We start from the raw sequence: 13,674 nt of genomic DNA on the forward strand, positions 1-13,674 counted from the left end.
GTGTGTGTGTGTGTGTGTGTTGTATCCTGTTTTTTTTAGTGTGAGAAATTTTTCGTCGATCACGGTCACGTGACTCGTTATAAAATACATTCGATGCAAAGGCTTATCAGAGGCGAAATAATCGGCAGCTGTCGTACTGCATAGATTATTAAATTATCGAAGTGACAGCCGATAAGAATAGATAGAATCAAGTTCACGAACTGCAGAGATGCGCTGACAGATTAGACACGCGCCGACGAAGCTTCTTCGAAGAATGCACGTAACGATAGTTCGCGGAGATAAGGCGCATCAGGATGAAAACGACCGGCCGAGAGATTGGAATTGTATTCGATGAAATTTAGCGCTAAAATTTATCGTTATAAACATATAGTCTGCTTATTATAGCTATTCGAAAATATGCAAATGGTAGTCGGACAATCTATATACACGCTGAAAAGGAACGAGAGCGAAAAAGAATTCCGAAGCTTTCACATTATTGAAAGCCTCCTATACGAGAGTGCGCAATACTATATATACACACGGACAGAGCTCCGAAGAAAAAAATCGGGGAAAACGGCGTCAGCGCGATCGGAATCTCCGGCTGTATCCGGGTATTTCCCATCCGCGAGCTGGCCCAGTATCCGGATTTTGTACATGTGTATATAGCGGGGGCCGGACTACTGCGTCAGTCGTCGCGATCTCCCGTTTTCCATTTTATTCGGCTGTCGATCTGAGATTGGGATAACGCTTTCGACAATGCTATTCGGATTTTTTAATTGCCGGAACGATTTTAATAAATTTTATTAAAATTATAAAACTATTAACGTACAAGAGAACAATATAATCTCATCGAATAGAACATGATTTGCACAACGATTGTTTCGCCCAAGGATGATGTCTAGCCTATTATTATTTTACAAAAAATGTTTAACGTATGAGAGCCATCTAGCAGCGTGACCTCATCGAAGAAAAGAGGAAGAGTACATCTGCGGCAAGAGAAAGAAGAAATTCATGAGATTGCGGATCGGAATGCGGGCAGATCCTGTGGCAACTTTTCATTCATGCCACCTGAGTTACGTCACTGCAGAGCGGCGGAGCGCCCGCGACTTATACATGCGCGATCGCCGCGGCTCGCGCGCAAGGAAAAGTAAGCGCCGCCTACACGACGCGCTTCTTTTCGCGAGTATCCGGTACGCATACTTTGCTGTACGCGTTCCGCGGTTTTACTCTCGCAATTGCGTAAAATGACGATTCGAACAATGATTTCGAAAAGAAATGATTTAAAGCTAAAGCGTACACAATCATAGTGCATCTATCATGTTTTGCATTTGCGCGGGAAACAGATCTTCAGTGGGTGCAGTATTATACGTATAGTATAATCTTTAAAATAAAACCTTTCTCAAAAGGTAAGAGGCAGGCAAGTATAGAAGTAGTGTAGAATACAGCCAGTAAATTAACAATGACGTTAGGAAAACATTGAAATTATAAATCGTATTAAAGAAAAATTTAATAAATTTATTCCAAATACGTAATTGTCATAATTATTTGAATGAATTATATCATCATCAAATAAAAAATTAATAGTAAATAAAAACCAGTTTATACTTGCCTGCCTTTTACCTTTTGAGAAAGCTTTAATTTAAAGATTTCACGAATTTTTAAGGGTAATCAATTATTATAATAAAAACTACCCTCTTGATAGATATATTACGTCATACCTCACTAACTTAAAAGAGAATCATCAAACTGTTGTTGTCAAAATAGTGAGTATTAGTTTTAGTTCAAAAGCAACCGTCAAATAAGATTTGTAAAATAAATAGATGTACACGCTACAATCTCCACAGCGATACCTACAACCAGTATCCACACATACCTCATAAACTACGGAGTGATAAGTGACCCGCAAATTCCCCTTAAACTCTTAAAGACGACGTTGACACTGTCCACCCTGGGCACCAGGTACCTTGGAGGCCGTTGCCCGCGCGATATTCGTGTTCAGCGACCCCATAAAACCCCGAGTAGCAAAGCTGGACTCATTTTAATAAATACTATGCACCGAATGCGTCTTTTTATTATATATACCACAGAAGTTTCGAGGATAAGAACGGAAGTTGGGAGAAGAAAAAAAATTGAAAAGAGAAGAACACAACACAAAATTTTGGTCAGCTATAGAATGATAACGGATCGTTCATTTTTTACAAAACTTTTTTTAATTAAAAGTTCTTTTAATATCTTTGAAAGTAATATTGATTCGCCTGATAAAACAACGTATTTGAATAAGATATGAATGTTTAAATATTTTGTAGAGGTTAGAAAACTCTATTTCAAAGAATATAAGGTTGCGGACTGCGGTGCGCCCGACAGCCCGTATAATACTCTAGTACTTATACTTGCCATCGGGGGGGGGGGGCGCTACCGCACCCCTGGATATGTTGTCTGGTGTACGCCCGCATGCCTTAATACGTTCCGTTATTACAGTTGCAACGGTACGTCCCAGACCTGCAAATATTGGCAATACTGGCCGCAGGTATAAGACTGTGACGTATTGTATTTTTCTAAATAAGGCCCCGATAAATTCTGGGCCTAGAGCCCCATGAATCCTAAAGACGCCCCTGACTGTGCAGCTACCCTAACAAACCATGCGAATCCGACGCCGCGTCGGGGGAGAGAAGCGTGCGTTAGTCTATCCTAGTCCACCGCCCGGATCACTTGTCGTATTCTCAAAGCGACGCTATAAGGTTCGAGACAGACACGGATTTATAAGTTTTCTCATTTTTTGAACGGTAGGTTTTTGTGAAAGAAAAGTTTTAGCAGCCTTGCGGAGCTACTTGTGAGCATCGGAAATACTTAAGCAACGATGGCCGATCCATTAACGGCTAGCAACCTTCGGGCTCTCATACTAAGAACAGTAGATGCACTTTCTAGCCAGGATCTTATCCTTTTGAGCAAAATACGTGGCGTGGACTTGAAATCTCGAAACTCTAGTAGACAAACCGTCTTACATCTGGCGTTAGAACACGACCTAATCGAGCTGGTCGAATATTTTCTGGAGAACGGAGCGAATCCCAATGCCGCGGACTATAACGGCGAGACGCCACTCCTAACCGCAGCCAAAAGTCGCCAAGCCAAAAGGCTGCTCCCTTTGGTGATGAGATATGGGGCCAATCCAACCGCTAGAAACGTTGATGGTTGGAATGCTCTACATTACTTAATACGAATATGGACTTCTCAGATAGATGGCCACGTCGACCTAGTCAAAACCTTGATCGCTAAGGGCGTCTTGATCGACGATAGAGAGAACGACACTAAGCAGCAGCCGATACACGTTGCCGTCCAGTATCGTAAACTCGAATTGGTAATTGTAACAATGTATACGCCTATATTTTATTATTTCCCTACATAATGCAGCGCTGCCAATGTATTTTCGCTTTTGAGGTTAGGTGAAGTCTGCTAGCAAAAACTGAATTACATTGGCAGCCCTGCCGAAACGCTACAAAGATTCGTAGATGTGACCGGTGACGCTATGCGATTGACTCTCGTGTAGTGCGCATGCGCGTCTAAGGAAGTCTAAAAATAAAAATTGCCAATAAAAATTTCATTCTCTCAATAAGTAAGTAAGCATATATATAAAACGGCGTTCGCTTTTTCTAGGTGAAGCTCCTCTTGGACAAAGGCGCCAACATTGATGCGCAAGCGGAAAATGGCAACTTTCCGCTTTATTTTGCGGCTGTAGGAGGTGGTTCCCCAATCCTGTTGAAAACTCTTCTCGAACGCGGAGCAAACGTTGACATGAGAAACAACGGAGGTCAAACTGCGTTGCACGCCGCCTGCGAAAAGCGATTGGCCGACTCCAACAGGCAGTGCATCAAGCTGCTTCTGGACGCCGGCGCAGATCTGTTCGCCGAGGATAACAAGGGCAATACAGCCGTTGCTCTCGTTAATCAAAATTTGAGAGGCTGGATCTACTGGAATGGTTATCTAAACTCAGATATTGCTCTGATGGTCAAAGCCACAGCGTTGAAGAAGATTTCCTTGCCCCCGTCGACCGTAATGAAGGACGAGGGGGTCCTCAGGGAGCATCCGAAGATCTGGGAGTTTTATCAAAACTGCATCCGATGTGCGGCTATGACGAGAGATATGATAATCATCAAGAACTGCTCATTGTACGACCTGTTGACCACATGTCACTGTCGCATAGCAAAGCTTATGCGGCACCAAGACTTCGAGACTAGGTTCGAGCGGTACAATCTAAAAGACTTTTCAATGTATGGCAATGACATACGCATAGCCTTCGAGCGCGCGAAACACTACCACGACTCTATGCTGCAACAGGAGGACGACATTAACGAGGCTGCTTATTATACCTTGCCTGACCTTATTGTTAGAAATTTGGTTCGTTGTATATTTGACTGCGGAATAAGAAAATGCACCTTGAGGCAGCAGTGACAACCGTTATCGAATTGATATTTCAAAAACGTACATATAGCTAGAAACTAGTTTATATTAAATAAATTTTGTGTTTATGTATTCAGAATATTATGTGATATTTAGAAATAAAAAGATTTTTACATTATTACTAAAGCTAGCGTATAAATAACAACTCGAAAAATCCAATCCCATCACCCGCTCCTTTTTTACAATAGGTACTACCACATCATAAGTCAGCAGTTATCAACTCATTCTCATTTCGATAGTTATTGGTTTTGAGGACTTTGATATAAGTACCCGCGTTCGTAAATTCAAACGCATTCCCGCTTTTCTCTATATGCTCCAAAGCTATTGGTTAAACGGATCTCACGTGTCTCGACTTGTCGGCCGTTGCGCCAACAGCTGACGAGCGGCCTACTCTCCATATATATATCTCTCTCTCTCTCTCTTTGTTCCCCCCCCCCCCTGCCCCGCATCGTCGGAGGTGCTGAGGCCGGCATTTATTTTATTTACTTCGCGTTTTGTTGCGCGCGACCTGCACCGCTCCGCGTGTTTACAATCAAAATGTCCTCTTGAAAGAGCCATTAGGCATAGCTTTGTGCCAGTGTGTGGACGCGTGAGCTGTAGGAGAGAAAAATTTCTGTATGTTTCCTTTGTTTTTTCTACTCAGTCACGTTTTACACGGCTTTGTGCGGTCCTACTTCCTCGCATTGAAAATCTAGTGAAGTGTGGGTGTATTTAAACGCTCGCGGGCCAATACTAATAAATAATTTACCTAACGTCTCGATTTGGAAAAACGTATTTCCAAGATAGTGCGATAAAATTGGCGTTTAAATCTTCGCCGGATATGTCTACGTCCAACGATTCCCTCAGTAGTAGCTTCAATCGTTCAACCGATGTCTCGTCGAGCAGCAACAATAGTTCAACGTCGACGTCGCCGAGATTAAGTCGGTTTTTGCAAAGTATTATCCTATAGCGCGTACGAAATTCATGCTATTCTCTTACATTTGTTTTTTGTTCTATTCACAGATAAGAAACACGTCAAAGACGTAACTTCTGATACTGGACTTTTTGTTCCAAGAGATTCCATAGATGTTTTGAATGAATTAAAACCTGGATTGGTTTTTATTACCAGGCCAAGTTTGGATGGTAAAATAAATGCTTATGTTGAGGTGAGACTTATATGGGAATAGGAGATCGTAAAATCTTTTAATATTTTATCTTCAGGCTTAGCATATTGTCTTTTAATTTCAGGTTGATGGTTCAACTTATATGGGAATAGGAAAATCAGAGTCTCTTGCAAAACAGGCAGCAACAGAAAATGCACTGAAAGATTTTTTTGTCGATACAATTATATCTTCCATGACCAATGATAATAATGATTATATTCTGGTAATTTATCTTATAACTTTGATTATTTATCATTCATACTAGTGAATGTTGTAAGTTAATGTAAGTTAATCATGCAATATTATAGTGCAACACAGCAGAGTGGCAGTTACTAGGCAGTTTTGCAATGTTTAAGCTCATTGAAGAATGGTTACTGTATTATGCATCACGAAGTTCGTGCAAAGATAATACTAAAACTGATTATGAGTCACCTTTGAAGCATGAGGAAAACAAAAATTCTCAATCTAGAGCTACCAGTACACCAAAAATTAAAGATGATGCAAGACAAAACCTGTGCAAGCCTGAAGCAACAGACAAAAATGTACTGCCTCAGAAAACAAATACAATTGTTTTATTGAATTCATTGTTGGGAACTAATTTAGAATTCCAAGACTTAAAAGTGAATTCAAACGTTCCACCTTTTACGTTTTCATTAATTGTTGATGGAATAGAATATGTTGGAGAACGTAAGTTATTCATCATAGATTTATCTCTTATTATTCAATTTACATACAATGATTTTAAACAAGATTTCATTTTCTAGCTGCATCGTCAAAAAAGACTGCCAAGCAGAATACAGCTAGAAAGGTTTTAATGAGAAGATATGGCTACAAATTTACAAAATAATCAGTATCTTATGTTTCGCTTAAAAGTTAGTGTAAAGTGAGTTTAGTTAACTTTGACTTATCTGAAAGTCAATGAATTTATTCTATATTTATATGTATTGTTCACAAATCTTTTCATTTGTCCTTCAAGAGTATATTTTTCAAAATGAAATTACTATTATACTATATACTGCTTTGTCTAATATATATGTATGTTTGCAACAAATGCAGTTTTGACTTTAAATTAAATTATTATTTTTAGTATATAATATGTCATGTTTAAAATCATTTTCTCAAACAATTTCAATGTTCCCCCTTCATTTTTCACACCAATATATGTATATTATTATTTTTATCATTACCGTAACTGATTGTTGTAAAAATGTTTAATTTTGAAGGTATGCTTTTCAATTTCTCTTTGCTCTTCCTCTACCACGAGGGGTAGATTCTTTTTTAGATTTTGCTTGTGAAAGAGTTGAATTCTTGAAAAATCTTTTACTTTTTTCCTATAGACATAAATGTTTAAGGGAAAAAATCACTTACATTACTTGTTATTATTTTAAACTCTACTTACCGGTGAGTGTGAATTAGATGATTTTGATTGAGTCAAGTGATTCAACTGATCTTCAATGGAAAGGGAATCAATTTCCTAAAACAAAGTATAAAGTAAATATTAAAAGTGACAAAATTTGATGACACAGTTACTTTTTAATCAGCAATATGCATTCATACCAAATCATCATCTGCCAATGTTGGAGTGTATAACTTTTTTCGATTTTTCTGCTTCTCTGCATTATGAATGCCCTTAAAACAAATTGAATAAGTCTAATCAAATGCTGTTGTGATACATTTATAAATGTATTGAAATCAAGTTTGAGACTGAATACTATGATAGTATTTTGAACCTTACATCTGATGTAAATAATTCAGGTAAACCGGATGGACCAACAACTTGCTTTTCTGTATTCTTTTTTCTCATATTTAAGTTAGCTGTCAACTTTTCATTTAACTGAAGTACTTCCTCCTCTAATGATCTTATCTTTTCTGTAGATTCTTGCACTTTACTTTCTTTTTGCTTTATTTTCATTTTCACTTCAATAATGTCTTTTTCAATCAATTTTATTTTATTGTTATATTCTCTGATTTTACTCTCAGATTCTTCGGTAATTTGCGTTATAGCTTCTTGTTCTTTGTTCACTGCCAAATCAAGTTTCTGTACCTTTACTTCTATTCCATCGTAACCTTTTAATTTAGTACGTAATTCTTCATTTTTAGTTTTCAACACATTTGAAACTTGATTCTCTTTCTGTTTTATGGATGCTAATTTAGATTGTGAAAGTTTTAACTGTTCTTTAAGTTGTTGTAAAGTAACTGCTTGTTCCTCATCCTCTTTGCAGCGATTTTTTTTAAGTTTTTCATTCTGTAAAGACATAATTTATTTTAGAGTGCCTAATTAAAATATGAAGATAATGATGTTTTTACCTCTTCAGATAACGACTTGATTTCATCATTAATTTGATTTATTTCCAATCCTACCTCATTGTCTTGCATTCTGAAATTACATAATAGTTGAGTATCTATAAACTTTTTATTTTTATTGGTAAATTAAGTTTTTTCATGATCTTTCTCAATTACCTGTTCGATTGTAGTTCTTGTTCCAATTTGGAAATGGTACTATCTAATTCAGTCATTTTTACAGTCTGAGTTTTCTCTTCCTTTTATTTAATTTTTTAATCAAAAGTTTTATAAACTTTTTTAAGAATATTGAAGTATGTACTTACTTGTTTTAAATTGTTGATTTCTTGCAGTAAATCATTTTTTTCTTTTTCAGCATTCTGTTTCATCAAATTATTCCTTGTCTCCACTTCATTTATTCTTTTCAAAACAAAATTTTTTTTAGTAATTGTTTAAAGGGTACCAAACTTTATAATTTACTTGTAAAGCTTACTTCTTATCCAAGTCATTGATCATTTTTTGCTCCTCCTGTTTGTTATGTTTTGCTGCTTTTATTTTTGATTCCAATTCGTGGTTCAAATTTTCATTTTGGTGAATATTTTTTTCCAGCTCGTTGATTTTCATATTTAGTTCAGTCAAATCATCACAATCTATAAATTAAACAAAACAACTCTCAAGAAAATTATCCCATTCTAAACTGGTAATGAAAATTTAATTTAGGAAATATTAATTTTTACAGTTCTGGTCTGGAGTTATCTCGTTAAGCTTTTCTTCCAACATTTCATTGGTATTTTGTTGCATTATCATCACTGAATCATATACATTTTGCAAATTATCTGATAAATCCTTCTGCGCTCCAAGGGTATTTGATATGTCTTCCATATTCTCAAAAACTATTTTTTGATAATCGTATAATTCCAACACTCTAATGAAAGAAATGAATATTAGATCAAAGATTTGGAAATATGCACTTAAGTAGTAAAACTTACTTTTCTCGAAGGATTTTATTCTCTCGCTCTTTGGTAAATATAATTTCACTTTTATGACATAAAAGTTTATTCTTTTCTCTCAATTTTTCTGTAATAAATGCAGACTTCTTTTCGGCTTCTGATATTTTTGACTTATAATTCTTGATGGTTTCCTATAAGCACAGGCAACATATTGAGTGACTTTTGGCACAGAATTTGTTCCAATGGTCCTTACCTTCAAAGAAAGCTCAATGTCCTTCACTTCTTCTATAAACTGTTGTCTTAACTTTGCAGCATTGCTCATTTTGCTATTAAGTGTTGTCGATGAAGTAGACTTAGACAAATTTTGCAGAACTGCAGCAGTCTTTTTAGGTGAAGAACTTGATGTTGGTGCATTTTGTTGCCAGTCTACTTTCTGAGCTTTACGTGGAGAATTAGGATGTGGTGAATTTCCGTAATTTCGTTTGTTTCCTGATGGATTATTCTCCATGATTTCTTAAGCCTAAAAAGTAAAAATAAAACAAGTTTAGTGCAGGGCAGCTTCATTTACAACGTATATATTTAAAAATCATTGATCAATGATAACTTATCAGTTATTTACAACTATAGCTATTAATTTACGCTTTATATTAAATATCCTACCGTGATAGATTTTAAGCGGATTCGCTTTTCAACGGCTGAATAAAAATGAGGATAAAAAAAGGCCGTTACTTATAGGTATCTTTTCAAAAAACACCTGTAGAACAAAATTCGAATTCGCGGATTTTTAACGGAAAAAAGCGCCGCCCTTGGCCATTTAATAAATTAAAAATGTATATAACGAAAAAAGCGCCAAACTGCGGGTAAAAGTAGATTTATGACTTTAAAAGAAAAGTACATATACATAAATAAAATAAATATAAATCATGATAATACTCAGTTTCAAATCTAGTGATATTTATATGCTAACCGGGAAATCGTTGCGCAGGCGTTCACAATTCACATTGCAACTTTTGTTAGGTTAGAAACTTTTCAAATGCATTTATGGCAAGTGAAGGAGCGGTACTTATGTTCGCACGTGCTGAACGTGATAATTTTGCCGCTGGTTGTTATTATTAGTTAGTAGAAGAATTATATAGGTTTACCGTTGAAAATTCGAAATAACAATCATTAAGAAATAGTCTAAAAATGAGCATTAAAATCTGCTGCGTTTGTGAAAACAAAGACGCGAAATATAAGTGTCCGAAATGTAAACAAACGTAGTAAGTATTAGAAAGGAGCTTCTGTTTCTTTTCATTTGTACTATTTGAAGAAAATTAATTATTGCGTGATTAGAAAGTTTTACATTGACAAATTCATTTTACAAATCTGCTTTTCTTTCAGTTGCTCAGTAGTTTGCTGCAATAAACACAGAGATAATTGCAAAGAAAATACTGAAGTAAAAATCTGCAGTGAGAGCGAAAGTCCAGTAAAGAAAAGTGACATGTCCTACGATTTTCCTACAGAAGATACTGTTCCTATTGACAAACTTGAACAGTTACGTTACAGTGAAGAGGTGAAAAATTGTCTGAAAAATCCTCAAGTTAGAGATATAATTTCATCCGTTCTGACAGACAAAGATCCGACAAAGGCTATAGCAAAAGCTATGATAGAACCTGTATTTGTTGAATTAGCCGATGCCTGCTTAAAAATTGTTGAGCCACCAGATGAAGAGAAGCCATGCTAAAAAAGTAATTTTAAGGAGACAAATTTCTCATGCATAGACATTATTTTTTAGAAATTTTATTTCACATAAAATATATTAGAATACAAAGATAATTTATTTGTTTACAAAAATATACAACCTACTAATAAATAATATCGTCATTAAAGATAATGTGAGGATATGTAGTTCTCGAGATCATTAGGAAGTTTCGACTCATCTTGTTCAGCTCCTAAAGCATGGTATCTTTTACGAATGTGATGAGCCACCATCTTTGGTTGTCTGTCTCTAGTAAACACTCCTTTTTTATTTCCTCCAACTCTTGTGTAAGCTGTAAAAATTGATTGAATGTGCTTAGTGTAAGTTCTGTTAATTAAATGTTTAAAACTTAAATATGATAATGCAGTATACTTTGCGCTGTTCTAAAATCTGCAAAGCTCCAAATGAACTCTCCAATAAAAAAACCTTCAGCTCTTAATAAATCAAAAGCTTTAAAATGTTTTGATATCAGTTGCGTCTGATATTCTTCACTCCAAATATATTCTGGTAACTTTTTTAAAACGAGATGCATATTGAATAAATTTGTCAGAAAACATATGATAAATAATGATTGTTTTGCAGAAAAAACATTGCTTACCTCATGCAATCCTTGCATCGTATCTGCACCATATTCTGACATTAATACTGGTTTCTTATATTTATTGTGCCAAGCTTGAGCTTCTGTGACTATTCGTTTAGTTATCATGTCCAGTCTTCCAGGATTTGAATACCAAGCATTGTATCTATTAAAACTTATCACATCAAGGTATTGGCCCACTTTATCCTCCTTAAAAATTTAATTAGATTAGTATATTCAATCTATATTTTTTTAATTTATAGGTATCGTATGTTTTGACTTACACTGGATGATACTGCTATTGCAATTGTAACTGGACGAGTAGAATCAAGTGACTTAGTGTGCTGAACTATTTGCTTAAAATAAGAAGAAGCATTGCGATGTTGAGTTCTTGGTTCATTTGCAATAGACCACATCACTACAGAAGGTCTATTTTTATCCCTTCTGATTAATTCTGACAAAGACCTTTTGTGCTTTTTAAGCAAAGTTGAAGAATAACTTTCTGTGTCCACAGATGGACACTCATCGATGATAAGAAATCCAAGTCTTGAATAAAATGTTCATTTGATCAATAGAGCAAACGTTATGCAGGTTAATAATAATCTTATTCACGGAAACAGCATACTTATCAGCCATGTCAAGAACTTCATCACTGTAAGGATAGTGACTAGTGCGGTAAGCATTTGCACCAATCCATTTAAGTAATTCATGATCTCTGGCTACAGTAACCAAATCTAAACCACGTCCTCTTATTGCAGAATCCTCATGTCTTCCAAACCCACGAAAATAAACTGGCTTATTGTTTATCAGAAATGATGAAGTGGTCCATTCAATGTTTCGAATACCAATAGGAAGTCTGTAGATGTCTATTTTGGGAGAGTTTGACGTCGTAACTGCAACCTGAGTTTTTTACATGAGTACAGGTATATGCATTTCAATAAACTTATGTACCAAAATAAAATTAATCTTTTGCAAAAAGATGTATAATGTTTTTAAGTGGAGACTCACAAAAAAATGTCACTGTACAAGATTTGCAAAAGAGTTAATAGAATTCTGGTGTAGATTTACTAATTGTTTTTAAGTTACTTCAAATGTGTAAAGATAACCAGGGTTTTCATTCATAGATCGAGGCCACCATAATTTTGGAGATTTAATCTCAATGATTCCTTGAATTCCAATGTGTGGTCCATCAGTAGCAAATTGATTATTAGCATCAATGAGATTCACATGACATATAGGAAGGTCAGTCTCTTCTAATCCTGCTATTTCAATCATATAATTAATGATACCAACATCACCAGCCAGTTCTGTGGTGATAGTGATATCTTCTATATATATTTTTGGTTTTGTATGCAATAAGACAGGCCTTCAATACAAAAATTAAGATGATAAATTAATTTAATTTGGGTATTAGGAGATAAGCAACTTGCAATACTATACCTATGGATACCAGCATAATTAAAAAAGTCGAAACTATAAGTTTGTACTTTGACAGGTCCATTGTCAGACTCCATGCTAACAATTTTTCCTTGAGGCACAGTAGTTTTGAGGAGGCTATTGTCTACAGCAACGGTAACGCGATTTTTACCTCCAAAAACTATGAATGTAGTGATTTCAGCCTCAAATGGCAGATGTCCTATTTCGTGATTTGTCAGTAAGTCACCATTTAGCCACTGTAATGCAATAGGTATTTAAAATTTTGTAAAAACAACAATATTTGAGGATTTGAGTAAGCAGTTACAAGACAACTTACTACTTGGGCCAAGTAATTGACGGATCCAAACCTCAGGAATACCCTCTCACTTTTCCAAGACGATGGTATGAAAAATGACTTTTCATACCAAACTGGACCAATGTGATCACGAAGGGCAGAAGAAGTTGTGATATCATTGTAAGAGGAGGGCACTGGCATTTGAATGACATTGTCAAACTAAAAAAATCGACATTCCTAATCATTGTCATTGCATTGTGTTATTTCAAAATTAACAAGTGTGTACTTTAAGTACCTTGGACAAAGTGTCTGTGTGCCAAAGTTCTCTGTGACCTTTTTGAACATCGTCTGCTGGAGGAATAACAAAGTCCCAGAAACCGTCAAGAGATTTAACCTAAAAAGACCAAGGACTACTCTTTAACGAATGCCACCTGTACATGTTAATTGATTCTAGTTATTTGGAATGCACACGTCAAGATGGACAATGAAGTTTTTTCATCAAGATAAACAATTCTATATCATTTACAACGTTAGTTAACTGGAGCCTTAACCTAACATTGCAATCACAACAAGTGTTTTTGTTTTGATGAATTTTCCCAATGCCACTACATGTGTCATACCTCACGAGATTCACTTTCTCTTGGATAAAGCAGTCCTGGCAATTTTGTAGTAGTTGGTTCAACTTTTGTTAAATCACCGGAACTATAACTCCCAAAATACTTTCCAAACATACTTTTTTTCTTTCCATTGGCGACTTCTAACGCGATTCCAGTGCCATGAGCAACAGCCATATTTCTCTATACTTTGAACACTTTGAACTGTAAATGAATTGTATACATAGT

General features: G+C 35.7%; 6 protein-coding genes across 7 annotated transcripts in view; 4 read left to right on the top strand and 2 right to left on the bottom strand.

Annotated features, from left to right (window-relative positions):
• The first annotated feature begins 1,665 nt into the window (after positions 1-1,665).
• LOC107980632 (putative ankyrin repeat protein RF_0381) lies at positions 1,666-5,044 on the top strand. Its single transcript, XM_016981576.3, has 2 exons — positions 1,666-3,334; positions 3,631-5,044. Exons 1-2 carry the CDS (start codon positions 2,837-2,839, stop codon positions 4,423-4,425), a joined length of 1,293 nt encoding a protein of 430 aa, XP_016837065.1. The 5' UTR covers positions 1,666-2,836; the 3' UTR covers positions 4,426-5,044.
• On the top strand, positions 4,924-6,672 carry LOC100677899. Its single transcript, XM_003424073.4, has 5 exons — positions 4,924-5,354; positions 5,437-5,579; positions 5,662-5,799; positions 5,885-6,263; positions 6,341-6,672. Exons 1-5 carry the CDS (start codon positions 5,255-5,257, stop codon positions 6,421-6,423), a joined length of 843 nt encoding a protein of 280 aa, XP_003424121.1. The 5' UTR covers positions 4,924-5,254; the 3' UTR covers positions 6,424-6,672.
• Positions 6,664-10,024, bottom strand: LOC100679150 (putative leucine-rich repeat-containing protein DDB_G0290503). 2 transcript variants are annotated; one of them, XM_008214588.3, is made up of 12 exons: positions 9,774-10,024; positions 9,060-9,326; positions 8,846-8,997; positions 8,594-8,781; positions 8,350-8,506; positions 8,183-8,276; positions 8,037-8,116; positions 7,884-7,953; positions 7,312-7,821; positions 7,134-7,205; positions 6,976-7,050; positions 6,664-6,907 (listed from the first exon to the last, which is right to left on the bottom strand). In XM_008214588.3, exons 2-12 carry the CDS (start codon positions 9,312-9,314, stop codon positions 6,809-6,811), a joined length of 1,752 nt encoding a protein of 583 aa, XP_008212810.1. In that variant the 5' UTR covers positions 9,315-9,326; positions 9,774-10,024; the 3' UTR covers positions 6,664-6,808. The 2 variants fall into 2 exon arrangements, with proteins under 2 accessions (XP_008212810.1, XP_003424059.2); XM_003424011.4 differs by lacking the exon at positions 9,774-10,024 and adding an exon at positions 9,467-9,538.
• LOC100123896 (zinc finger HIT domain-containing protein 3) lies at positions 9,628-11,180 on the top strand. Its single transcript, XM_001607614.6, has 3 exons — positions 9,628-10,065; positions 10,187-11,051; positions 11,127-11,180. Exons 1-2 carry the CDS (start codon positions 9,992-9,994, stop codon positions 10,527-10,529), a joined length of 417 nt encoding a protein of 138 aa, XP_001607664.1. The 5' UTR covers positions 9,628-9,991; the 3' UTR covers positions 10,530-11,051; positions 11,127-11,180.
• On the bottom strand, positions 10,570-13,662 carry LOC100123893 (beta-glucuronidase). Its single transcript, XM_001607611.5, has 10 exons — positions 13,453-13,662; positions 13,128-13,226; positions 12,875-13,051; positions 12,562-12,794; positions 12,208-12,487; positions 11,747-12,021; positions 11,406-11,667; positions 11,143-11,331; positions 10,917-11,055; positions 10,570-10,836 (listed from the first exon to the last, which is right to left on the bottom strand). The coding sequence occupies exons 1-10, from the start codon at positions 13,621-13,623 to the stop codon at positions 10,670-10,672; spliced, it is 1,992 nt and encodes a 663-aa protein (XP_001607661.3). The 5' UTR covers positions 13,624-13,662; the 3' UTR covers positions 10,570-10,669.
• Positions 12,251-13,674, top strand: part of LOC100123879 (matrix metalloproteinase-24) — a 151,696-nt gene continuing 150,272 nt past the window's right edge. Inside the window, exon 1 of the mRNA XM_031923727.2 lies at positions 12,251-12,363. The gene's annotated coding sequence lies outside the window, so the exon portion shown is untranslated. The remainder of the gene's footprint in view (positions 12,364-13,674) is intronic.

Source organism: Nasonia vitripennis, chromosome 2 (assembly GCF_009193385.2).
Source record: "Nasonia vitripennis strain AsymCx chromosome 2, Nvit_psr_1.1, whole genome shotgun sequence".
NCBI lineage: Eukaryota > Metazoa > Arthropoda > Insecta > Hymenoptera > Pteromalidae > Nasonia > Nasonia vitripennis.